The sequence below is a fragment of the Exophiala bonariae genome, assembly GCF_035927105.1.
Source record: "Exophiala bonariae strain CCFEE 5792 chromosome Unknown scaffold_33, whole genome shotgun sequence".
Lineage (NCBI taxonomy): Eukaryota > Fungi > Ascomycota > Eurotiomycetes > Chaetothyriales > Herpotrichiellaceae > Exophiala > Exophiala bonariae.
In genome coordinates this window covers 288,187-311,530 of record NW_027042508.1, presented here as the reverse complement: position 1 = coordinate 311,530, position 23,344 = coordinate 288,187, and the positions used below count along the sequence as shown (strand labels likewise).

General features: G+C 50.4%; 10 protein-coding genes across 10 annotated transcripts; 5 read left to right on the top strand and 5 right to left on the bottom strand.

Moving 5' to 3' along the window:
* Positions 1 to 1,004: 1,004 nt before the first annotated feature.
* LTR84_008778 (uncharacterized protein) lies at positions 1,005 to 2,865 on the bottom strand (the record flags this gene model as incomplete). The annotated part of the gene is made up of 2 exons (XM_064852323.1): positions 1,005 to 2,593; positions 2,649 to 2,865. 2 exons carry the CDS (start codon positions 2,863 to 2,865, stop codon positions 1,005 to 1,007), a joined length of 1,806 nt encoding a protein of 601 aa, XP_064701597.1.
* A 1,305-nt stretch (positions 2,866 to 4,170) lies between these two features.
* On the top strand, positions 4,171 to 5,302 carry LTR84_008777 (uncharacterized protein; the record flags this gene model as incomplete). The annotated part of the gene is made up of 2 exons (XM_064852322.1): positions 4,171 to 4,603; positions 4,656 to 5,302. The coding sequence occupies 2 exons, from the start codon at positions 4,171 to 4,173 to the stop codon at positions 5,300 to 5,302; spliced, it is 1,080 nt and encodes a 359-aa protein (XP_064701596.1).
* Positions 5,303 to 5,706: 404 nt separating this feature from the next.
* Positions 5,707 to 7,050, bottom strand: LTR84_008776 (uncharacterized protein; the record flags this gene model as incomplete). Its single annotated transcript, XM_064852321.1, has 2 exons — positions 5,707 to 6,523; positions 6,581 to 7,050. 2 exons carry the CDS (start codon positions 7,048 to 7,050, stop codon positions 5,707 to 5,709), a joined length of 1,287 nt encoding a protein of 428 aa, XP_064701595.1.
* Positions 7,051 to 8,450: 1,400 nt separating this feature from the next.
* LTR84_008775 (uncharacterized protein) lies at positions 8,451 to 9,911 on the top strand (the record flags this gene model as incomplete). Its single annotated transcript, XM_064852320.1, has 1 exon — positions 8,451 to 9,911. One exon carries the CDS (start codon positions 8,451 to 8,453, stop codon positions 9,909 to 9,911), a length of 1,461 nt encoding a protein of 486 aa, XP_064701594.1.
* Positions 9,912 to 11,019: 1,108 nt separating this feature from the next.
* LTR84_008774 (uncharacterized protein) lies at positions 11,020 to 12,844 on the top strand (the record flags this gene model as incomplete). The annotated part of the gene is made up of 4 exons (XM_064852319.1): positions 11,020 to 11,122; positions 11,206 to 11,269; positions 11,356 to 12,308; positions 12,363 to 12,844. The coding sequence occupies 4 exons, from the start codon at positions 11,020 to 11,022 to the stop codon at positions 12,842 to 12,844; spliced, it is 1,602 nt and encodes a 533-aa protein (XP_064701593.1).
* Positions 12,845 to 13,407: 563 nt separating this feature from the next.
* Positions 13,408 to 14,719, bottom strand: FAL1 (RNA helicase; the record flags this gene model as incomplete). The annotated part of the gene is made up of 3 exons (XM_064852318.1): positions 13,408 to 14,321; positions 14,374 to 14,628; positions 14,689 to 14,719. 3 exons carry the CDS (start codon positions 14,717 to 14,719, stop codon positions 13,408 to 13,410), a joined length of 1,200 nt encoding a protein of 399 aa, XP_064701592.1.
* Positions 14,720 to 14,990: 271 nt separating this feature from the next.
* LTR84_008772 (uncharacterized protein) lies at positions 14,991 to 17,037 on the top strand (the record flags this gene model as incomplete). Its single annotated transcript, XM_064852317.1, has 2 exons — positions 14,991 to 15,227; positions 15,286 to 17,037. 2 exons carry the CDS (start codon positions 14,991 to 14,993, stop codon positions 17,035 to 17,037), a joined length of 1,989 nt encoding a protein of 662 aa, XP_064701591.1.
* A 302-nt stretch (positions 17,038 to 17,339) lies between these two features.
* On the bottom strand, positions 17,340 to 18,556 carry IDH2 (NAD-dependent isocitrate dehydrogenase; the record flags this gene model as incomplete). Its single annotated transcript, XM_064852316.1, has 2 exons — positions 17,340 to 18,401; positions 18,467 to 18,556. 2 exons carry the CDS (start codon positions 18,554 to 18,556, stop codon positions 17,340 to 17,342), a joined length of 1,152 nt encoding a protein of 383 aa, XP_064701590.1.
* A 517-nt stretch (positions 18,557 to 19,073) lies between these two features.
* Positions 19,074 to 22,187, top strand: LTR84_008770 (uncharacterized protein; the record flags this gene model as incomplete). The annotated part of the gene is made up of 1 exon (XM_064852315.1): positions 19,074 to 22,187. The coding sequence occupies one exon, from the start codon at positions 19,074 to 19,076 to the stop codon at positions 22,185 to 22,187; it is 3,114 nt and encodes a 1,037-aa protein (XP_064701589.1).
* A 206-nt stretch (positions 22,188 to 22,393) lies between these two features.
* On the bottom strand, positions 22,394 to 23,116 carry LTR84_008769 (uncharacterized protein; the record flags this gene model as incomplete). Its single annotated transcript, XM_064852314.1, has 1 exon — positions 22,394 to 23,116. The coding sequence occupies one exon, from the start codon at positions 23,114 to 23,116 to the stop codon at positions 22,394 to 22,396; it is 723 nt and encodes a 240-aa protein (XP_064701588.1).
* Positions 23,117 to 23,344: the final 228 nt, after the last annotated feature.

Genomic DNA, 23,344 nt, shown 5'->3' with positions numbered 1-23,344 from the left:
TTTTGTCTCCTCGATGTTGGTTCTTCGTCGCCTCGGGTGTTAAATCATCCAGCAAGAGACAGAATTTCCCTGCAGGGCTGAATAACTTATGGATGGAAGATGGCTAGGTATGCGATGGATGTGGCAGAGACACCCACTCAGATGAAGCTGCCGGATGGTCGAGACGGACCACATGTATTAATTAATATGCCTTTCCATATTCCCCCTCCTTCACGCTTCCCCGCATGCTTCAACGATGAAGCATGGAGACTTAAATAACTACTGCACACACGATCGATCGATCATGGTCACTCACTCAGTGTTCCTCGCTCACTCCATGGAGGTAGCCTACGTCCACAACGCGGTAAAAACGATCTAGAAATCTGGGAAATCTTGATCCCATTTATCCGGCAGCGAACATACCATTAACTTAGTTATCCCTCTAACCAGCCCCAAAGCAAGTACTCTAGTTACTCTATTTATTATCTACCACGATTGCATACCATTTCCCCAGTCCACGGTTCAAGCGAATTCAACCTCGACCCATAAGCAATTGTAACTATGTAGTGTGGTCAACGAATGCATGTCTGTCTAGCTGAGTTTCAAGTCTTGTTGGTACATGGGCGCGGTGCGGTGCAGGGCAGTGCAGTCATGTATGTCCCCGCTTTATCTCGGATGCAAGATGTGTTGTTGAGCCGTTTCACTCATTAATTATGATTCATTTCATTCGATCCCCGACGCCGTTGACGATGCTGATGCAGAAAAGTTTCCTTGATTGGTCTGTGTTCCGTGTTCGCGTGAGAAATGCATGCATGCATGTTATGCAGGTGTGGTGCGATGCAGATGCAGGTGCAGGAGTGATTCAATGCAATGCGACCCAAAAGTGATGATGTGCTGTGCTATGCTATGATGTGGCGTTTGCGTCCGTAGAGAGGATGTCACACGAGACATTTTTTGGAGAGAGAGAATAGTCGTGATGAACTCTCCAAAGCGAGCTTGCGTAGTCAGGCCTCTCCAGTGCTCACTCAGACCTCCAAGACGTCCCGAATCTTTTCAAAGTCCGGAGTTCCGAATCCAGATGCGACGTCCCAACCAGGCCCGGCTGAGAAGCCGGGACCAGAGCAGCCAATGGCACTACCCTCGACGACATCGGTGAACGCCGTATGGCCCTTTGAGTACAGCCATGGATTCAACCACCCAAGAGTGGGTTTGCCCTTGGCGATCAACGCATCGTTGACCAGGGAGAAGACGCTGGCGATAGTTGGAGCAGATGCACTCGTGCCATCGAGACTGACTGCGCTTCCATTGACGAAGATGAGATAGCGGAAGCCTTGTGCTGCGAGGTCGGGGTATGCACGTCCAGATTTGTTGTAGAGGCCTTCAAAGGTATTGCCCAAGCCTTTGACGTAGCTGTCAACGACGGTGTTTTGCCATTCTGGGCGTGGGAAATAGTCGCTGAAGCCGGAGCCTGAGGCGAATCCGTTTCGAGGATCGTATGCCACGACTTCTGGGTAGTTCTTGGTGGCGCCGACTGCGGTCACATAGGGGCATGAAGCTGGGAAGACAGGGAGGAAGCTGGTCCGGTTTTCCCCGTCGTTCGTGCTGCAAGTGTTGTTCTTACCTACCCCGTGGTCGCCGGATGAGAAGATCAGGCTAATGCCCTGGGCCGTCAATGCCGCGAATTGGTTGCATACAGTCTCGGCATATGATCTTGGGACGGTCTGTTCATTGTCACCATAGGAGGTCGAAATCACGCTGGGCCAAGACGTTGGATCTTGAGCTAGGAGGAAGAGAACCCAAGTCAGGTATGGCTCGTTGGTATTGGTGGGTGTGAGGATGTCGGCATCGAATGGTGGTTCGCCGCCTGTAGAGTAGGAGATGACGGTGGTCGGGTAGACATGGCCGAGGATGGTTTGAACGTCAAGACTGGCTTCAGCCCCGGCACCTGTCTCCCCGTCGTCCCACACACCTCCATCAATACCGATCTGTGTAACCTGGCGTGCTCCTGAGATTGCTTCGGCACGGAAGTTTCCAAGGAAGATTTCTGTATCACTGGAATTGTACGCTTGGCCGAGATAGTTGGTGAACCCAATCTTGTTCTTGTCCAGGGATTGGGGTTTGTAGCCGTAAGTGTTGTAAAGAAGGCGAAGGCAACGAGGGGTCATGCTATTCCAGTTACAGTTCTGTGTCAAGGTAGTGGAATTGGCGGCATTCTCTGCTGCTACAAGCTTCGCAACATCAATATCTGTGGAAACGGTCAGGAGAGTATTGCCATTGGGGTTTGCTCGAAGGAAAGCGGTGGTGGGTTGAACTGTGGTGATATGGTCTAGCAGGAAGCGTGGAAGCGACCAGCGAGTGGTTCGAACAAGGTTTGTTCCGTCATCATGTTGGTAGACATGGTACTTGGTGTCCAAAAGGGTTTCAGCCTCGGAGACTGGTAGAGTGAGAGTGACCCAGTCTCCAGAAGAACTGTACTGGCATATGGACGGGTCGATGGAGTTTTCGTCAAGCCAGATTCGGACTAATCTAAGAGTCTCCTCTGTTGGTCGCATGAAACTCTGAACTTGTTGTGCAGACAGATGTTGGCCATAACGATGGTGATCCGGATTTGAAACTGAAGAGAATCAGCTGTTAAATCAAGTGTGAGGTGATTTTTGGGAGACACGTACCTTCATGGAGATGCTGCTTCAATAGGTCAACATTATTTGGTTTGAGACCAATATTGAGCTTTAGCGGTTGCAAAGGATGAGGTTCTCCAACTTGTGACCATCTGGGAGGCACATTGTGAGATTCTTTGACAGCGTAGTCAAGCCCCGAGAGCACTGGCGAGGTCAAGCCAACTTGGGCAATAGCTGTGAGAGCCAGCAAGATTGGAAAGACGATCATAACGAACGTGAAGCCCAGAATTTGGGCAAGGGAGGCAATGGACAAGAACAAAGGAAGTCTATCTATCAAGAGATGAAGCTGGGTCTTTGAAAGAATGGTTGGGCACCTTGAACGATGTCTTAACGAGATGGGTACCTGAGTACTTGGCATTATGGAGGCGAAGTGAAGGAGTGGGGGCTGGATGACGCCGGTGGATGAGGATCTGCCATGCCAGTCACCACAATTCCCGTTCGAAACACTGGCAGTCCACTTTCTGTCATTATGGATTGAGGGTCTACGTGAATAATCTACACCTACAGAGTTGATTTGAGTGCTCAGATGTGCCATGATTGGAAGAGCAACGGTGTGACACGAAACGGCATGAGGTGAATTGGTACCACATTGGACACGGATAGTCTGCACTATCATCTCCGAAAGGATCAGTTAATATCCAGATCATTGGCCCTGTCTTTATCCGATATGTCGTATGATTTGCGATCAACTTTGGGGCACGGATAAATCAGCAACCAGAAGAAGCTGGAACGTGCATCTTCTGCTGCGTCATGGATGGGGTTTTTGTGGGGGAAGCAGAACGCCCCTCGGCCTAAGCTCCAGGGGTTAGAGGCGTACTATTTAGGGTTGGCTTTACCTAGACTTATTCTGTTCAGGCACCCGCCAGGCACCAAAGGCTTTTCATGATTCTTGGCAAATGCTTGATTGTTGAGAACTTCGAGTTGACTTGGTTCTCGCTTCACTTTTCTCACTCCTAAAGTATTGTGGCCTTCAATTCTCAAAGGGATCCGCACTATGCCAGATACCTCTCCTGCTTGAAGTAATGGGGTCTTCTGCATAATTTTCAGCTAGCATGCGGAACGGGACTTTACCACACAGAAGCGACAATCTCTTCGTGGGAGTAACTCTCAGATAGCTAGGCACATAGGTAGGTATCTTCCTCGATCGAAAAGGTAGGAGTATATCATGTGTTGAGCCCGAAAGGAGTATGGACTATTGCTCTCAGTTCCTCGCCCTGCCTCGGGCTGTGACATTGAAGTTGAGGTTCTTAGACTCGGGTACCAGACTTGTCACCATATCTGCGGTGCCTGCATCTGCCTGCCTGCCGCCCATGTTCTCATTAGCCCACTGCCGCTGCACCTGAGGAGGTCTCACGTCGCCAATGTGAATTGTCTCGAACCAGGTGGCAAAGAATTCCTCTTGTTTCTCTTCTTGGTTTGGAGTCTTCCATCCTTTCCATAACCCATCCACTTATCATCTTGGGTTGGTATATTTCCACCTTCCACTTCTTAACTCGTACATATCCACATCAGCATGGAGTCATCACTGAAACCCAAAGCCGAGTTATCGGAGGATCGCATTTTATCGATCATACAGCGAGACAAAGAGAAGAGAGCACAACCCTATGCCTCATGGTACCACCTAGCATGTCAGACCATGCCATCATTCGCTCGCTACGCAAAAGAACTTTTCGACAAGCGTCGGATGCTCCAAGGACAAAGTGAGAATAAAGACCAAATCATGACTCGCTCCGAAACGTGGTTACTTGTGCAAGATGACCTTCATCGACAACTTCCTGTCGAATCTTCCATCCTCGAGTCCCTTCAGAAACACGTCATGTTTTGGACTGATTGCGATCAAGACGAGATTCAAAATCTGTTCATTGATTTGCACACGGAAGATGAACGCCTCGATGCTCTTCTTGGTCGTAACTTCAACATTCCAACAACGCCCGTTGGCCATATCAGTTGCGTCTTTCTTTTCCCTTACTCTATGCCTCCTCATCTAACCAGTCACAGAGCGGAAACACGATTCACATTGCACATGCTCTTGCCCTGAGTACGGCCTCCGGGATTCAGACTACGAGTATGATAGTGATGACAGCTTTGTCTTCGAGATCGAAACCCCACCCACACCGAAGAAAAGTCAAAACAAGAAAAGAAAATTAGCACATGAATCAGTGGAGCCCACAGAGCCAAGCAAAGCAGACACGGTGCCTGCAATTTCGTCAAGCCAGCAGATCTTCGGAGGCCAACCTCAGCACTCCACAGCATGCGACAAGCCTGTCATTGCGAAGCCTGTCCTCGAGACAGCAGCGACCGAACAATCTATCCAAGAGGAACCTTTTCAAACCGCCTCGCATCCAGCTGATCCATCAAATGAGATGTCACACGCGACACGTCTACGAGAAGAGGCCGAGGCACTGATGAGAAAGCTCACAGCCGCAACACATGAGGCAAAGCAGTTCCTCAACGAGAACATGGAAGAGTTGTACTCCTTTGACAACAAGACGAAAATGTTGGCTGATGACGCGCTTCGTGCACGCCGCCTCCTCAATGAAATACTGGGACTGCTCGGGAGCCTGGATGCAGGTCTCAAAGCTGTGGTGGAAGAAGCGGAAAAAACAAGAGTGCTCTTTGCTGAGGAGCTTTTACGTCGGTCGTGAGTGTGGGTTTCCTATCGCATACGACGTTCTGGGTAATGGGGGCGACACAGGGCTGACAGGAGACCTTTCTCATGTACGAGTATGTTTTGTGGGCTCTTTTCCCCTCCGTCATAGATGCAGCGGAGCAGCTGAAACACAATCATCTGTGTCGAGTCAACCAGTTTAACTCAGCGGCCGTAGTGCATCGGCAGAATGACTCGGCCGACTAGGTCTACTTAATACAATTCCCCGATGGTAAATCAAAAATAAAATTTCGGCTGCAAAGCCTATGCAGATCTTACGTGACCTGTTCTCCATTTTGACGTGCCGAAAGGCATTTGCAACTAATTACTTACATGACTCAACTTCATACTGATAGCCATATCAGCCTCTTTTCTTCCTACCTAGCACTGACTGCATGAGTATCACCAACCACCAGCAGCGACACCAGCACCCCAATTATTCCAAAACCCCTTACCACCACAACTGCTCACAGAATCCCGATCCTTGGGACCCGGACCAAAGCCCGGCGCATACGTGCCGGGGATATCGATGATCCCGGCCGTCACAATCGTAGAACTCGAATTATACATGCCACCATTGACCAACAGCACTTTACTCTCGTCGGGCATGACGGTCAGACTGCGGGTGTAGCCGACGCCGTGGTCGCCGTAGACGGTGAACCAGGCGTCCGGGTCGCCGTACTCGGTGTTCATGAACAGCATGGTGAAGTGGCTGTCGCTGACGACGACGGTGCCCTTGCCGGACGGGCCGACGGGCGTCCACACCACGTACGGCCCGGAGCTGGAGATGATGCCGTCCGACGACTTCAGCCGGATCTCCTCGGCGCTGTCGAATGTCTCCTGGTCGTCTGAGATGCGGTAGTGGGTTGCGAACGGGTTGACGCCGGGGAGGCCGTCGGTCGACAAGCCCAGCTCGTACGTGAAGATGTATTTGCCGTTGCCCATTTTGGCCATGGTCGTCATCCCGGGCCGGAGCGTGTAGTTTGCTTCGGCGGCGTCGTCGATGACGCCGCTCCAGGATTTCAGATCCGGTGAGCTTTGGTGCGCTAGCTTTTGCCCGTGTGCAGGATCTCGCGAGTCCGAGTATGCGTTCATCACCCACGGGGGATCGTGCGAGACGGGTGACATGAGTAGAAATGGTTCCCAGATCGGGGTTGCTCCGTTGGTCGTGTTGGCTCGCCCTCCTGATGTGACGAGCGAGACAAATTCCCAGGTATATCTGGACACAAGTGTGAGAATGCCGCTGAGCCAGGGAGGACACACATTCAATACTCACCCTTTGTCACGCGACGCATAGACATATATGTCGGTGGAAGACTGATCTGTCGGTTGTCCCATCCCCGAAAATAGTACAGTGCCAGCAGGGTACTCGCCGACATCGATCGGTAGCTCCAGCAGCGTTGGCTGGGCAAGTCGGCCAGCGCTATAGTCCTTGCCAGTCTCGGGTCCAAACTCGATCTGCGAGATTTGCGCCCATGTTTGTCCTTGATCATGGGATGCGAAAACCGGATAGTATCGTCCGGATGGCGGTGTCAGTGTGAAGGTGGTAAGTAGTACATTGTCGGTTTCGCAATTTTGATTTAAAAGGACAACACGAGCGTAGCTGGTACTGCGACGAGGCCAATCTGCTGGAGGAGTGAATATTGTCACATTGTCAAAGCTTGGGGTCTGGCTGCTGGAACCAGGAGGACCCCAGGGGATAGCAGACACTAGCGGAAGAAGAGAGAGAAGTATTGAGGAAAGCATCCTGGTTGAAGATGTCCGTCTCGAATCTGATTCAAGCAACAAGAAATGCTTGAGCTGGTGACGAATGTCTTTTATATTGAAGGTACCTGGCAAGTCGGATATTTTCCGAGGGTAAATTCATTATCATCTTACCGGCAGTCGCCATTCTCGAATGTAGCTTCATGAAGGCTGCCGTCTGGCTCTCGTGAAAGGCACCTTGGAAATGCGAATAATGCTGAGGTTGTTTGGAATCCGGATATTAGGCTCAATTGAACATGTTGTGCACCACGATGGAATTATATCTGGTCATCGGTGGACGATCCATACCTGAATAAGGTAATGGCAAGTATCCCTAGTTGAGAGCTAGTCCTGACCCAACCCCTCGCTTCTAAGATCAGCCTAGGACTCGGTTGTGGAGGAGTAGCTCAATATTTGCAGTCCAGAAGATAGTAATCGTGAGTACGCAATACACTGCGATGGTCAATCTGTACAGCACGTGGCCGGGGACGGACTGAAGTAGCAGGTTCTAGCGCTTGGAATGAAATTCTCAATGTCTCAAGTCGTGATGCTCGTGCTGAAATTTGTCTCTACGCCAACCAAGTAGCTAGGCCAGTAGGTGAGGTACCTATCTAGTTGGGGAATCCGAGGTTATTCTGCCAGGATGTTGACCACCGGGGAGGTGCCGTTTTCCGGGGATGTGCAGGATAAGTTGTGGAGGAGTGGGGGATGAGGGGGGACGAATAAGCACCCACATCTTGAATACCTGGTCCGCAAGATTTCTCCAGAAAGAAACACCCGGCAGGTCATTGTCGAAGAAGAGCCGTTGCTTTGCTAGGGGAAAAACATGGCGTTGAGAAGTCAAGAAAGCGGCTTCTAACCACCAGCAAATGACTGAGCCTCAATGAAGTTCCACTCGTGGGAATGGCTGTCCTGGCCAACCGAATCCTGATGGGCAACTTTTAAGGTACTTCTGATTGTCGCCTCCGTGGTCAGGGAAGTTTGGAAGCACAGCCGCTTGTCATTCGATTAGAGGCGGCTCATCAGGCTTCTATCCTCGTAAGGCCTGCATCCAGAGTCGGGACAAGAGATTGTAGGTCGATTGAAGCTTTGACTTCCACAGAGAAGCAATACCAAGATTGCATGTGGCGTACCTAGGTATCTGATCCCAAGATATATCGGGACATTGATATAGCCGCTTTAGCACGACGAGAGCTATCTATTAAAGCAGCGTCAAAGACATGTGAAGCACAACTAACCTCGGTTTTAAACCGTGTCAACCTCCCTCACGTTGAGAATTGTGTTCTCCATTACCATCATGAGTTAGGTACACATGTATATCGAGTTAACTTCTATTAATACCCCGTCTATTCCATATTGCAACCTTTGTGGTCGCTGACCACACCGCAAGCGCTACCAAAATCATGACTGGACAAATACTTAATTCTCTGAAGCCACCCCTCCGAGCATATGCCTTAGGTTATGCCAGTGCAACCGGCCCAAGGTTGCTCGGCGTCTTGAGGGCCCTTCGGCGCAACGACCTGACGGCACACGAGAAGCTAAATCTACTCTTCGCCATTCTGAAAACGTCAACTCAACTCAACCGCTTTCCCACTGCTGTTGCAATCATCACAGGTGGTGCCACCACTTTGCCGCGCCTGATACGAACGCTTCTTGAGCGACTTTTATTGATTTTAGGTCGATCGGGAGAGAAGACTTTAAATAGTGCTTTCGCATCGCGATTGACATTCATATGTTCTCTTCTATCCTCGTGGCTGGCGTTCAGTCTTCTCAACCGCGATCAGGGCTGGGTCCGTAAGCGAGCGCAATCCCGAACTGCTGCTAGTCTTGGACCAAACGAATTTCATTCTCCAAACCAACATCATCTCCCTCCCCCGTCATATCATCCTCACTATGCAGGCAAAACGATGGACTTCACCTTGTTTGCATTTTGCCGGGCTCTGGATGTGGTGGCGGTAACCGCCTGGACCAGAAGCAGATCCAAGGCATGGCACCCAGAAAAAACGGTTCCGCGCCTCGCGAATACTGTTCGAAAGCTCGCCGATCCAACAATTTTCTCCACTTCAGCTGCTATCATTATGTGGTCTTGGTTCTATTCACCACACAGACTTCCACGAGCATACAATAATTGGATCTCCAAGATAGCAGACATCGATTCTCGGCTAATACAGGCTCTTCGACTAGCTCGACAGGGAGATTTTGTGTATGGACGTGATACAGGCCAGACACCTCTCTTGGAACCTCTATGCAGAGACCTTGGATTGCCGGAAATCTATGCCGACCCATCAAAAACAATTCCCATCCCGTGTGAACTGGTTCATTCCGGCACTGGGACCAGCTGTGAGGTTCATGCAATGTCTCGATTTTGGCGGAGCTGGAAGTTTGCTCTGGAATTGTATCTACCACTGCAAGTACTATCACGAGTAAGGACCCCGAAGTTTGACGTCATACTCGACGCATTCAAAGCAGCTGTCAGGTCTTCTTCATTTCTGGCAGCGTTTGTCTCATTATTCTACTACGCTGTGTGCCTGTCCCGTACCCGCCTTGGGCCAAAGTTGTTCTCTCCCAAGACGGTGACACCGCAGATGTGGGATTCTGGTCTTTGCGTACTCGCAGGATGCTTAGCCTGCGGATGGTCTATCTTACTGGAGAAGCCAAATCGAAGGCAAGAAATTGCTTTCTTTGTGGCTCCGAGAGCCCTCGCAACAGTGCTACCGCGAGTGTACGATAAAAAGCACAGACGAAGAGAACAGGTTGTCTTTGCAACCAGTATGGCTGTTGTTCTCACTTCTGTGCAATCTGGAGAGCTAAATAACGTGAGAGGAGTTCTCGGAAAACTACTTCGGGGCATCATGAGAGATTGACCCACTCCAGACATTGTGATTGAGGGCATATCCGACTGAGTCACTTGTCCGAATGAAGGAGGTGTCTCAGGTTAGATCACAGTTGCAGGAGCAGTCACGGCAGCGGAGAGGGAATGACGGTACCTAACACGCATCTAAGCTGGCACGCTTTTGTCTCAGAGATTGGAGGTCTCTTGTTGTATATAACCAGCCTAGTCTCCAACATGACTATTTCTTCTTGCGAGTACTCAAACACCGTCCTGTAAAAGATAGTAACTACCCTCCTTGATCCCTTTGCTTGTACGATAATCCCGAGTGCGGAACCGACTTGACCATCCGCCCTGTTAGATGACTCGCAAGCATTCCCATCGGTTCGAGAGGAAATGATTCACGGCCCAACGCCACGATGATCACGACAAAATGAAGAGGATCTCGGAAATCCCCCAAAAGCGATCGTCACCCATCTTCCCTGTTTCTTCCAGTGATAAATCGAGAAGGCAAATTTAACCTCCAAACTCACCTGCTGGGCATTTGGCGACCACCAATCACCATACGATCCATGTCGTTCCGTTGCCCGTCTTACATCTTCCCAAGCGATTGCTCGTCCCACACGCCATTGGCTGCCAGCGAGTTGGCCAAGGTCCCTCCGCGTTGGCGGTTCCGGTGGGACCTCCGAGCCGTTTCCCCAGGTTGTACGGAGCGTACTACTAGAACATTGTGGGGGGTTTTCAGCATAAGGTCGTCTGGGGGTAAAAGGGTCTTATGGTGACATGTCACTCACTGTATTTACTGTGACTGGTGAATCGTGACTCCCAGGGGGAGCGGAGTATCCTTGATCTCGGATTATTCCCCCAGGACGTGACATGACTTCTGTTGCTTCTTAGTCGTGTATGCTTGGAAGCTCGTTTATACAAAGTGCAAGTGTTTTCCACCTGGCAAGCTGGTCACTGAAAGTGGTTGACATACACCAAGTGCCCCTCACTGACCACGATCCCTATCTAGCAGCCACATCTGCATGGAAGGAACAGTAGTCCGTTCCGCTCATCTCCAGAATTGAGAATCGTCCTCTTTTCAGCTCAGCCTGTTACTATTCAATCTATCCATATCTTCACCATTCACCTGCCCAGGCATGGCGTTCGGAATCGTGATCCCCGCCGTGGGAGCCGCCGTGCTCGCGTTTATTCTTTATGCTGTCGTCTTCGTCGGAAGGCGAGAGAAGGGTCTTCCACCTGGTAAGTGACCGACGAGTTGCGATAACAGATGACTCAAAAGAGTCTACTAAATGAGTTTCTCAATGCTGATGTTCAAATTACAGGACCACCAACATTACCCATCATTGGAAATCTGCATCAAATACCCACCAAGGGCTCATACTTAAAGTGAGTAAACAAGTAGTTAGGTGGATGCTGTCCGCTGCGCACGACGAAGAACATGCCTTTGAATCTTCCTCTGACATACGAGACAGGTTCACAGAATGGTCCAAGACGTACGGCGGCATCTTCTCGCTCAAGCTCGGTTCTGGGACGGGCATTGTATTGACAGACCGACGACTCGTCAAGCAACTTCTCGACAAGAAATCAGGCATTTACAGTAATCGACCGCACAGCTATGTGTCACATAATCTCATCACAGGAGGCGACCACGTCCTCATTGCACACTATGGGAAAGTCTGGCAGAGATACCGCAAAGTGATTCACCAGCACTTCATGGAGACAATTGTGATGAAAGATCATCTCCCACTGCAACAAGCAGAGGCATCGCAACTGCTGTATGATTATCTGACCAACCCTGCCGACCACATGTGGCATCCAAAACGTTTCACAAACAGTATTGCTTGTGGGACGATCTGGGGCGTGAGATCTCCGACCGCCAATACAAGCCACATGAGACGCCTATATGAGTTGATGGAGCATTGGTCAGTTGTCATGGAGCCTGGAAACACCCCACCCGTGGACATATTCCCATTCCTGCATTGGATCCCGGAGAAAGTGTTCGGAAACTGGCGCACACGAGCAAGTGATGTTGGTGATGCCATGAACAGTCTCTACAACGACATGTTGACAGGCCTCGAAAAGCGAAGGGAGAAAGTCGGTCCGAAATACTCCTTCATGGACAGGGTTCTGGATCAAAAGGAGAAACTCGAGCTGACTCGCCATCAGCTTTATTTTCTCGGTGGAACCATGATGGAGGGAGCCAGCGACACTAGTTCCAGTATCATTTTGGCTGCTGTTCAAGCATTCGTCAAATGGCCGGAAGTCATGCACAAGGCGCAGAAAGAGATTGATTCTGTTATGGGCGAAGATCGATCACCTGTATGGGATGATTACGCCCGCCTGCCATACATAGCAGCAACGGTCAAGGAAGCACACCGCTGGCGCCCAGTCGTGCCACTTGCTTTTCCGCACGCACTTGACGAAGGTATGTACTCCAGTTGACATGTCTGCCAATTGCCCTGACTGACCTGATGCCTAGACGACTGGATTGATGGTCATCACCTCAAGAAGGGAAGCGTTGTCTTCATCAACGCCTGGGGCCTTCATCACGACGAAGAGCGCTTTCCTGACCCCCAACGGTTTGACCCCGATCATTACAAGGGAGTGACCGCTCTGGCTTCAGAGCTAGCCCAGTCAGTGGACCCCAAAGATCGAGACCATTACGGCTATGGAGCCGGTCGACGACTCTGCCCGGGTATTCATCTCGCAGAGCGGAACCTGTTCCTCGCGATTGCGAAGCTCCTGTGGGCCTTCGACTTCAAACCTGGAAAGGATGACAAGGGCAACGACATCATCCCTGACACTAGTCCTACTAGCGGATATAGTGAGGGGTTCTTGGTATGTGCGAAGCCCTATGAGCTTGATGTGAAGGTCAGGAGCGAAAAGAGGAAAGACACCATCATCAGGGAGTATGAGGCTGCCAAAACTGATTACTTCGCAAAGTTTGATGTCGAGTCTTAGTGTAGAAGCATTCACTGGGTACGACGGCACGAGATCACCTGTATTTGTGGGAGAGTAAGAAGAGGGCAACAGATACCTCTAATGATGAATCACAAGTTTTAAGACTTGGCCTGTAGTAAAAGTACTTTTTTGGCATTCTGGACAGGGTCAGCTTCTGGCGATATTCGAACGTCATCAAGAGCATGCACACTGACCTGATTGATAAATTCCCATTTCCATCCTTTCCATATCCGAAAACACCTGAACACCAAAGTGCTTGAATCTCTGTCTGGTCACATGTCAGAGCTCCTCACTTACTCGAAGGTTGTGGGTAGGCCCTGTCAGTGACGTCCAGAAAACAGCCCACTTCCTGACACCCTATAGATGTCCACATCCCATCAGTTGAGGTTTCAGAGCTTTTTCTTTGATACTGGCGCAATTGGCTGGCCAGATACGACAGTAGTTATGGTAGAAATGATCTCGTTTCTGTATCGCATTGCGGTGTAGACAGACGAAGTCGGCGTTGGAGAGCTTCTCTGCGCATTATGGCGTGATAGTCATATCTGCAACCTAGTCAAAGTTTCCTAGGTGAGGAGATCTGCCACATTCATTGGCATTTCATCAATCTGTGTCGAGTAGTAGAGTTCGATATCTCGTAGGATTCTCACGTCATCACTGGTAACGAAATTGATGGCAACGCCTTTTCGGCCGAATCTGCCACTTCGCCCGATGCGATGGATATAGTTTTCTCGATTCGACGGAAGATCGTAGTTGATGACAAGACTGACTTGCTGGACATCGATGCCACGTGCCCAGACATCGGTGCTGATCAATACGCGAGAATTGCCCTGTCGGAAATCGGACATGATGCTGTCTCGTTCCTTTTGTGGCATTTCGCCGTGCATGCTGCTAACGGTGAAATTCGCTTCGCGCATTTTGTCGGTGAGCCAATCGACTTTGCGCCGAGTGTTGCAGAAGATGACGGCTTGAGTGATGGTCAAGGTGTCGTAGAGATCACAAAGAGTGTCGAATTTCCAGTCTTCCTTTTCCACAGCGATGAAGTATTGTTTCAAACCTTCGAGTGTAAGTTCGTCACGTTTGACCAGGATACGGACCGGGTCGGTCATGAATTTGGTCGTCATGTCCAAGACATCGTAAGGAAGGGTAGCGGAGACAACTACAACTTGTGTGGCTGGGGGAAGGTATCGGTATACATCGTAGATCTGCTCGCGAAAACCACGGTTGAGGAGCTCGTCGGCTTCATCCAGGACTAGCATTTTAATATGTCGGGTTCGTAGATTTCGTCGTCGGATCATGTCTGCAACACGGCCAGGAGTGCCGGATACAACATGCTGTCCATAGTCTAGTTTGCGGATATCTTCGCCGACATTTGTGCCACCAATGCAAGCGTGACACTGGACGTTCATGTAGTCTCCGAGTGCCATGATCACGCTCTGAATCTGGGTCGCTAGTTCGCGAGTCGGAGATAGAACGAGGGCTAGTCCTTGAGTTAATGAGATGTTCGTACAGTGAAATGTGCCGCTACTCACCTTGCGTCTCGCGGACTGAGGTTTCCAGCACTTGAAGGATACTGATGGAGAAGGTTGCTGTCTTGCCAGTACCAGACTGCGCCTGGGCGATCGTATCTCTTCCTTTGCATATCTGAACAATGGCTCGGGACTGGACAGCCGAGGGCGATTCGTAACCATATGCGTAGATTCCACGGAGAAGATTTTCCTTCAAGTGCATGTCCTCAAAGGTTGGCGCAACAGTCACCTCCTTCGAGGTTGAGAATTCCATGCGCTCTATGATCTGTGTTAGCGATACAGCGTGAGACCCGGGTGTTGAGGATGCGGGATACATACCATCCGCATTCTTATCGATTCCTTCCGCCATGTTGAGAGTAGATCTGGATAAGAATGACCAGTGAGGATTTGGTGATTGACTGATGGAATGGGCTTGCAGAAAGTCGGCATTGGAGACTCAATTGATGGCGGGCGGAGCCTTCAGAAAAGTCGGTCTTGGCGTTATGGGGTTGATGACATAATCGTTGCAAGACTCTAGACACGTGACCGTACATTCCTCGCGAAGTGAATTATGCGACTCATTCTCGTGGCTCGTCCTTGCCATGTAATTCAATCGATGTCAATATGCACATCAACATACTATGCTATTGCCCGCAAGATGGCTAACACGAGTTGCACGTTCGACGCAATTGGCCTTACGTCCACATCAATGGAAACGATCTCTAGCAAATGTTGTCAACACTATTCCTCCTACCGGACATGAACAGGCAATCAAACTCCGCAATTACCAGGAAGAATGCATTCAATCAGTATTGTCAGCCCTTGGACAGGGCCAGAAGCGGCTGGGTATCTCTCTTGCCACCGGGAGTGGAAAGACTGTAGGTTGAGCCATAAGTTGGCCAACATTGTACAATTGACTGAGACAGCGTCTACCAGGTAATCTTTACGCAACTCATTGATCGGGTCCGAGCCCCTTCTAAACATGCGGACCAAACTCTCATCCTTGCTCACCGACGGGAGCTTGTTGAGCAGGCGGCTCGACATTGTGAAAAGGCATACCCGAACAAAAGTATAGACATCGAAATGGGGGAGACCAAAGCCTCTGGAGCAGCAAATATCACTGTTGCATCTGTTCGGAGTATGATCTCGGGCGATCGATTGAGCAAATACGATCCCTCTAGATTCAAACTAGTCCTCGTCGATGAAGCTCATCATATTGTTGCACCAGGATATCTGGAAGTGCTGGAACATTTCGGCTTGGAACAAAAACGAGAAAGCGGGCCAGCTCTGGTCGGGGTCTCCGCAACATTCTCTCGTTTTGACGGACTGAAATTAGGCGCAGCAATCGACGAAATTGTTTACCACAAAGATTATGTCGACATGATCGATGAAAATTGGTTATCAGCCGTCAAATTCACCACGGTCAAATCCCAAGCAGACCTATCGAAAGTCAAATCAAGTTCTGGCAGTAATGGAGACTTTCAGACCAGTCTACTTGCCGAGGCTGTCAACACCGAGATCACGAATGAGATCACCATCAAATCATGGCAATCAGAGGCGTGGGATCGAAAGTCAACCCTAGTCTTCTGTGTCAATATCGCACATGTCAAGGGCCTCACTTATGCATTTCGACATAGAGGAATCGATGCACGATACGTTACTGGGGCTACCAAGAAGAAGGACAGAGGAGAACGTCTCGAACAATTTAGGAAAGGCGAATTCCCTGTCTTACTGAATTGTGGTGTGTTCACAGAAGGCACCGACATACCCAATATTGACTGTATCCTGCTTGCGCGACCAACTAAATCCCGGAACTTACTAGTCCAGATGATCGGTCGGGGTATGCGACTCCATCCCGATAAAAAGGACTGCCATGTCATTGATATGGTCGCATCTCTTGCAACCGGTGTTGTTTCTGTGCCGACTCTCTTCGGCCTCGACCCATCAGAAATGGTCAAGGGAGCTACAGCGGACGATCTCAAAGAACTCAAGGAGAAGCAAGAGATTGAAGCTACCAAGAACGCAGCAGTAGCTTCCCCCTTCATGGCCGGATCCTCAAATCTCTCAGACAACCACACCCTCAAGTTCACCCATTACGAATCCGTCCACGACCTCATCGGCGATGCTTCTGGCGAGCGACACGTACGCGCCATGTCACCCAACGCATGGGTACAAATCGACCAGCACAAATACATCCTCGCTGCACGCGGCGGAATCCTAACTTTAGAGCGGCACCTCTCCCCCGACACTCCCGATAATGACCATTTCGCCGTGATCTGGAAGCACGAGTTGCCGCGGGCCGAGGGCATCAAATCGCCGTGGTCGCGGCCCCGCACCGTAGCAACAGCAACAACACTGTCCGACGCCCTGCGCTCAGCCGACACATTTGCCGGCCGCAACTTCGAGCGCATCTTCATCGCGACGAGCTCGAGCTGGCGCAAGCGTCCGGCGACAGAGGGCCAGCTGGGCTTCCTCAACCGTCTGCGCGAAGTTGGCATGGAGGAGCCGTTGACGGAAGATGATATCACGAAGGGCCAGGCCGGTGACATGATTACGAAAATCAAGTTTGGGGCCAGAGGTAGATTCGATCGGCTGCAGAGTACTCGAAGGAAGGTCGAGAGGGAGGCGGAGAAGTTGCAGGTCAGGAAGGAGAGGGAAACGGTCAAGGTCGGGCCGTTGGAGAGTTGATCGAGTAGATGGGATTATGCTCGGGCTTGGTGTGCGTGTGTGCGTGTATAACACCTATGGATATGAGCTTATCGCTTGTCCACTCTCCGAATTGTATCAAGTTAGGAGACGCCCTCATATTATTAAAAGAGTGATGACACAGTCTCATGGTTTTTCGGATCTTTATTGCGCTACTCTCAAAACCTAATACATAAAAAACATCAATGCAACCAGCCAGCGGAAATTCATGGAATGAATGACGACATCCCACTGTCGTTACGCTCTTCTCTCCCGACGTTAAGCCATATCACGCGCTTTTGTATTTACAGGTGCGAGATAATAGCGGCGGCATATTCGTGAGTTTTGGCCTTTCCACCCAGATCACCAGTCAGAGCCTTTCCTTCAGCGAGAGTGGCGAAGATGGCCTTCTCGATCTGCTCGGCGTGTGAAGTCAAACCCATGTGTCTTAACATCATAATACTGCTGAGAAGCAACGCGGTGGGATTGGCGAGGGCCTTGCCTGCGATGTCTGGAGCAGAACCGTGTACAGCTTCGAAGATGGAGCACTCGTCGCCAATATTGCCAGAGGGTGTGAGACCAAGACCGCCAATCAAGCCTGCGCACATATCTGAGAGAATGTCACCGTACAAGTTGGGCATGACAAGCACTTTGTCGGCATATGGGCCCGGGTTGGTGGTGATCTTTAGGCAGGCGTTGTCGAGTAGCTCAGCATCGAATTCGATATCGGGGAAGTCTTTTGCGACGTTTCGTGCCGTGCTCAAAAACAAACCATCGGACATCTTCATGATAGTGGCCTTGTGTACCACTCTAACCTTCTTCTTGTTGATATCTCTGGCATATTGGAAGGCGTATCTGAGGACTCGCTCTGAAGCTTGTCGTGTAATGAGCTTGATCGACTGCACTACACCGTCCACCACCACATGCTCGATACCACTGTATTCTCCTTCTGTGTTTTCTCGGATCAGAACAGTATCGACGTTGTCGTAGGGTGTCTTGTAGCCTTCAATACTTCGGCAGGGACGGACGTTTGCAAAGAGGTTAAAGGTTCGACGTAGTGTGAGGTTGAGGGAGACGTGCCCTTTGCCGATGGGTGTTGCTAGGGGACCTTTTAGGGCGACGTAATTCCTCTTGATAGACTCAATGGACTCGTCTGGAATGACAGTTCGACCATCCTTCAGGCGGGGGGTGACGTCGACAGATTCCCAGGTGATGGGGACCTTTGCAGCTGAGTAGATGTCTTTGACTGACTGAGAAATCTCAGGACCAATACCATCTCCTTCTATTAACGAAACCATGTAGTTCCCATCTGAGTTCTTCTGACCCTTAAATTTGGCGACCTGGGCGGCATAACCTCTTGATTGAACCTATAGCAGGAGCTCGAGAGTCAGCAACAGCTATTAGAGGAGAAGTTGGAAGAATTGTACAGTACCTGCGAGAATGCTGGAGTCCAGATAGGTTGTTGATAGGCCGTTCGCAAGCATTGGCGAGCTGGAGAGGAAAAAGCTCGAGATGCAATCATGATGGGCGATCAATATACACAAATACTGAGAGATGAAAACCCAAGAAGCTTCAGCGAGAACCTATGTTGACAGCACGAAGCATTGAACGGGCTCCAGAGGGACAAAGAGAAAGCTATGCGGATATCGCGAAGATGGAGGGAGCAGTTCCAGAAATGCTTGGAGTGGAGCTCTGAGGGTTTTTGCTTCTGCAGCCGCGGATATGACATCTTCCTGCGGCGGGCGGAAAGCGCCAAAGCAACAAGCTGGCAGGCGCAGAGGGAGCATATGCTAGCGAGCTGGAATGAGTCTAGTACGGGTACGGATAGTGCACTCTCGGAGCGGCGATATCGGCCGATGTGCTCTAAGCGATGCCAAGACATTAAGCGCAGTGTTAGCTTCAAGATAAACCTATCGGGCAACTTTCACGAACCTCACCGACAGCATCCGACTGCCCCTGGACCTGACTGGCTTTATTAGTGATATCAAATCTGGGGTTCTCCCAAACTACGAGTGGCTTGGGTGTAGGTTGTTCGGAAAATGGCTGAATATGAAAGAACCATCGTCACTCACTACAATTTGCCCACTCCATATCCGACTGAGTGGCCTAAAGAGTTAGACGACAGTGATGATCAAGAAGACGCGCCAGATGCCGTTGGCATTCGACGATCCCGATCAAGATACTCAGCTCTAGAAAGAAGTGCAAGTGAACGGAAAAGTCTACTCCCAGGATCTCAGAAGACTGGTGATGGCAGAGCGAACCTGGTTCAAAAAGATGAACCAGATCCTCTAGGCCACAACGCCAGTGTCGTTCAAACTCTGCGGAACCGTGGCTTGCCTGTTGAGCAGGATTCTCGATTACGCAACAAATTCATGCTTTCATCGACCACGTTTTCACCGGCTTTGTTTCTGTCCCAAACACATTCTGATGCCACAATCGATGACTTGCTCCGAGGTCTGCAATTTTTGTCGAGGTCAATCGATCAAAAATCAGCATCACTAAAAGTATTGGTGGAGACCAATTTTGAACGCTTTGTACGCGCCAAGGCTACAATCGACAATGTTTACACCGAAATGCGCAATCAGGGGATTGATACTTCAACCTCAGCACCACCTCCTCCGTCGCCTCGACACTCTAGGCGCACCAGTGGGATTCATTTCCGCAATGTTAGCAGTGGCAGTGCAGCAGGTATGCATAGTCAAGCCCCACCACAGACTCCAAGCAAGAATGCTCTTCGAAAAGAGACCGAATTCGGCGTGCAAGGTATCAAAGGACCACTCCTAGAGGTCGCTCAAAAGGCTGAAGATGTCTGGGGACCAGCTCTAGGGGGAAAAGAGCGTGAAACAAACCTCAAAGCCATTGCGGAGGCTATCGCGAAGGATCAGGCGCTTTACGAGGTGGGTCTGAATCTGGATGAAGCCATCAAGCAGAAGGATTACAGCAAAGCCGTCGAGCTGTATAATTCTGCGCGTCGGTACGCAGTCGAGGCAAGATCTCTTAGCGATGGCGTGGTACAGAATGGCAGAACCTTAACCGATGAGCAAGTTCACCGCATTATTGTTGCAGGCAGACTCTGGACCGACGCGGACGAACAAGTCAAAACTCTGAAGCGCGACATCTGGCGCAGACTATCAAATATGCCTTCTACAAACTCACTCCCTGGTGTATCTCAAGCGGAGGAGCATGTGGAGTTGATCAACGTACTACTGGAGTTAGGAGTTGATGAAAGTCCAATCTGGGTTTATCTTCTGAGTCGCTATGATTCTCTAAAGAACAAGATAGCGGCCGTTGTCGAAAGATCAAAGATCGAGATTGAGATCCTTCGTCGGCGTCTAGCAGCTGGAGAAAAGCCTTCGTCACAAACGATAGCAGCTTTTCTACGCCAGGCATCTAAGGATCGGCCAGAAGCACTTGACACAGAAAACGTGGTTGATTTCTGGAATTGTATCTTGACATACATCACGAAACTACTGTCGCTATCGAACGGCCTTCTTGGTGAAGTGGTTGATTTCTGGGCTTCTGCTCGCTCTTTCATCGAAGGCAGCAGACAGAAGAGCCTCCCTAGAGGCTTCGATGGTGAAAGTGTTAAACACCATCAACTTTCTGAAGGCAACATCAATTCCCTACGCAATGGTGCGGTCGAATTGATTACCCAGGTCAGAGATGCTGTGTTCTCGCTCTTTGCCGAGCCTCCCACCGAAGACATATCAGCACTCTTCTCACCAACACCTGGATCTGCCCAAACCCCAACAACACCTCTGGCGCCTGTCCCATTCTCCCCTACCGAAGGGAGGATCGGCAGGTTGGATCCCAACAACCTACCTGCAGCTGCAGCAAAGAGGGGTGAACCTTGGGAGGATTTCGCCTTTTGGCCTCCACATTCCAATGCATTAAGCGCTGTGCACTATCTGGAGAAGATCCTGGCCCTTGTTGGAATCGCTGCTGGCGAAATGGCTGCGCTAAGATCCGTCACGAACAACGGACCAGTCTATGACAAGATTAAATCCATGATCGCCGGTGCTCGTGAACGATGCTTGCGAGCCGTTTGTGAGGCATGGGGCAAGGATGCGGAAAGTTGCAAATCCCTCGAAGACTGGGTTCGAGCACCAGAAAAGCGTGATCAGACAAGAATGCCGTTATATCTTGCGGCCTTCGAACGCAAGGTTTTGTTGGGCATGCAGCAAGTCCTCTATTTCTCTGACACGCATGCGAAAGCCGGTCGAGAAATCATCACTCCACCACCATCCAAACTCCTGCAGATGGTACGTACACAATTTGTGAGTAGCGTCTACAAAGCAGTCAGCGGAATGTTGGAAAATGCCGAATCATCAACGCAAGGTCAAGAGGATGAATGGGTTCTATCAATCGGATCGGGCTCCATTGCGGAAGGTGGCGCTTTGAACGACATGCTCACACAGGACGCTATCAATCCCTCTAGCCGCAATGTACGCATGCTACTGACCATGTCAAATTTGAAAGCCTTGCGAAACGATCATGTGCCGTCACTGATCCAACTTTTCGAAACATCATTCTCAGTCACGTTGGCAGATGAATCCAAAACCATCCGCGATGTCTTTACCCAGATTGATGCGAAACTATTCCACTCATACACCAAACCCATGGTCATAGGACTCACGAAGTCGATCAAAGAAGGCATCAACGCACCCACCTGGGCACCAACAACAGGAAGACCCGACCAGGTGCGACCATACGTCTACTCCGCGCTCATGACACTAGTGATGGTGCACACCGAAGTCTCGACGACAGTCTCCAATATTGCAACCAGCAGCCCACTGCTCACTGAAATCCTGTCCTTCCTGCTCGAGAACGTCTCGCAAGCGTTGTTGGACGGCTTCAAGGAGCGCAAACCGAACACCTATACGCTCCCCGCCCTGATGCAGGCTACGCTTGATACGGAGTTTATTGCACAGACCATGTCGCAGTACGCCACCACCAAGGCGGGTGAGACGCAGGGCCAGATCTACACTGAGTTGGATAAGCGCACGACGAACGATGCGAGACAGCGGCTGCAGCAGGAATTAGGTGATATGCGTGTCGTGTTGAAGAAATTGCGTGAGGGCAGTAGGAATAGTTTTGGTTGCTTCAAGCGGCAGCGTCCAGAGAAGGAGAGGGGAAGAAAGTTGACTGGTTAGATAGATTGTATCTAGCTGGGTGTGCACGTAGTCGCAGGAAAATGTAAGAGCCTGAGGTCCTGGTATTTTGATCATCTCCCAATACATGCTTGCTCATTCCCATCCAGAAAGCTGCGTCCAAGGGCTGCTTTGACAGTCTTCGCTCGGACTAGTTGCAGCAAAATCCATCTAATCATCCTGCATTAGAGACTCTGATTGCTGAAGTTTCATCTGCGGCGTCCGCCACGTCTGCCTCGACCACCTCTTTTGCCACCACGTGCAACCTTTTTCGATTTTCTCTCATCTTCCTCTGGTTCACTACTTGCATCCTCCTCGTCCTCGCTATCTTGTTCTTCCTCGTCGTCATCATCGGCATCCTCCATAACCTGATCTTCATCAGCAACGCTGGTGGCCTTACTCGTCCGTCGACTGCTGGTCTTCTCGGTTTCCAATTCATTCTGTAGACGGGAAAGCCTGCCGCCTCGACGTCCAGACCCTCTTCCACCGCGCACAGAGCCCTTTCCCGGAACAGGCGAGGAGCGTGGCTCGTCTGTGTCGGCAACCGTGCTTGCTCTTCTCGACATAGCAGGGCTTTGAGTTCCCTCGGGAGCAATTCGTCTTTGCCACATTAACTCCTCGAAGTCCTCTCGTGGAAGCTCGAAGTCTCGAAAGTAGTCGTCTCCCTTAGAGTCTTCACCGTCGATTATCGAGTCTTCACGCTCATCTAGCTTCTCCAGGTCGTATAATGATCCCAGTTTGGCCCAGATGCCGGCTGCTGTGGTGTGTGCATCTTCGGCCGAGGTAACGCCTTGGCTGATCATAAAATCTCTGATAGCGATCATGCGGAAGTGCTTATGCATGCCAACTGGCTTCCAGCGGACAATTGCCTGCAGTAGTGTTGACTCCTGATCATCAGTCCATCGTGAGGGATCGAGAGTTGGGTCCGCCATCGTGACAGAATTTTCCTCCGCCATAATTTTGGGTGATGACGATCACTCAGAGTGAAGCATCGACTTATCAGCGCGTCCAGAAGGGTTTTGGCACACGAAAGTAATTGTCGGAACCAAGGTACTGGTGCACCGTCGAATACTAAGAAAGGCCGGCTATGGTGAATGTCCTTGCCAGGCCATGGTCCCCCAGTCGATCGTATAACTGAAATAAATACAGCGTCGCCACCG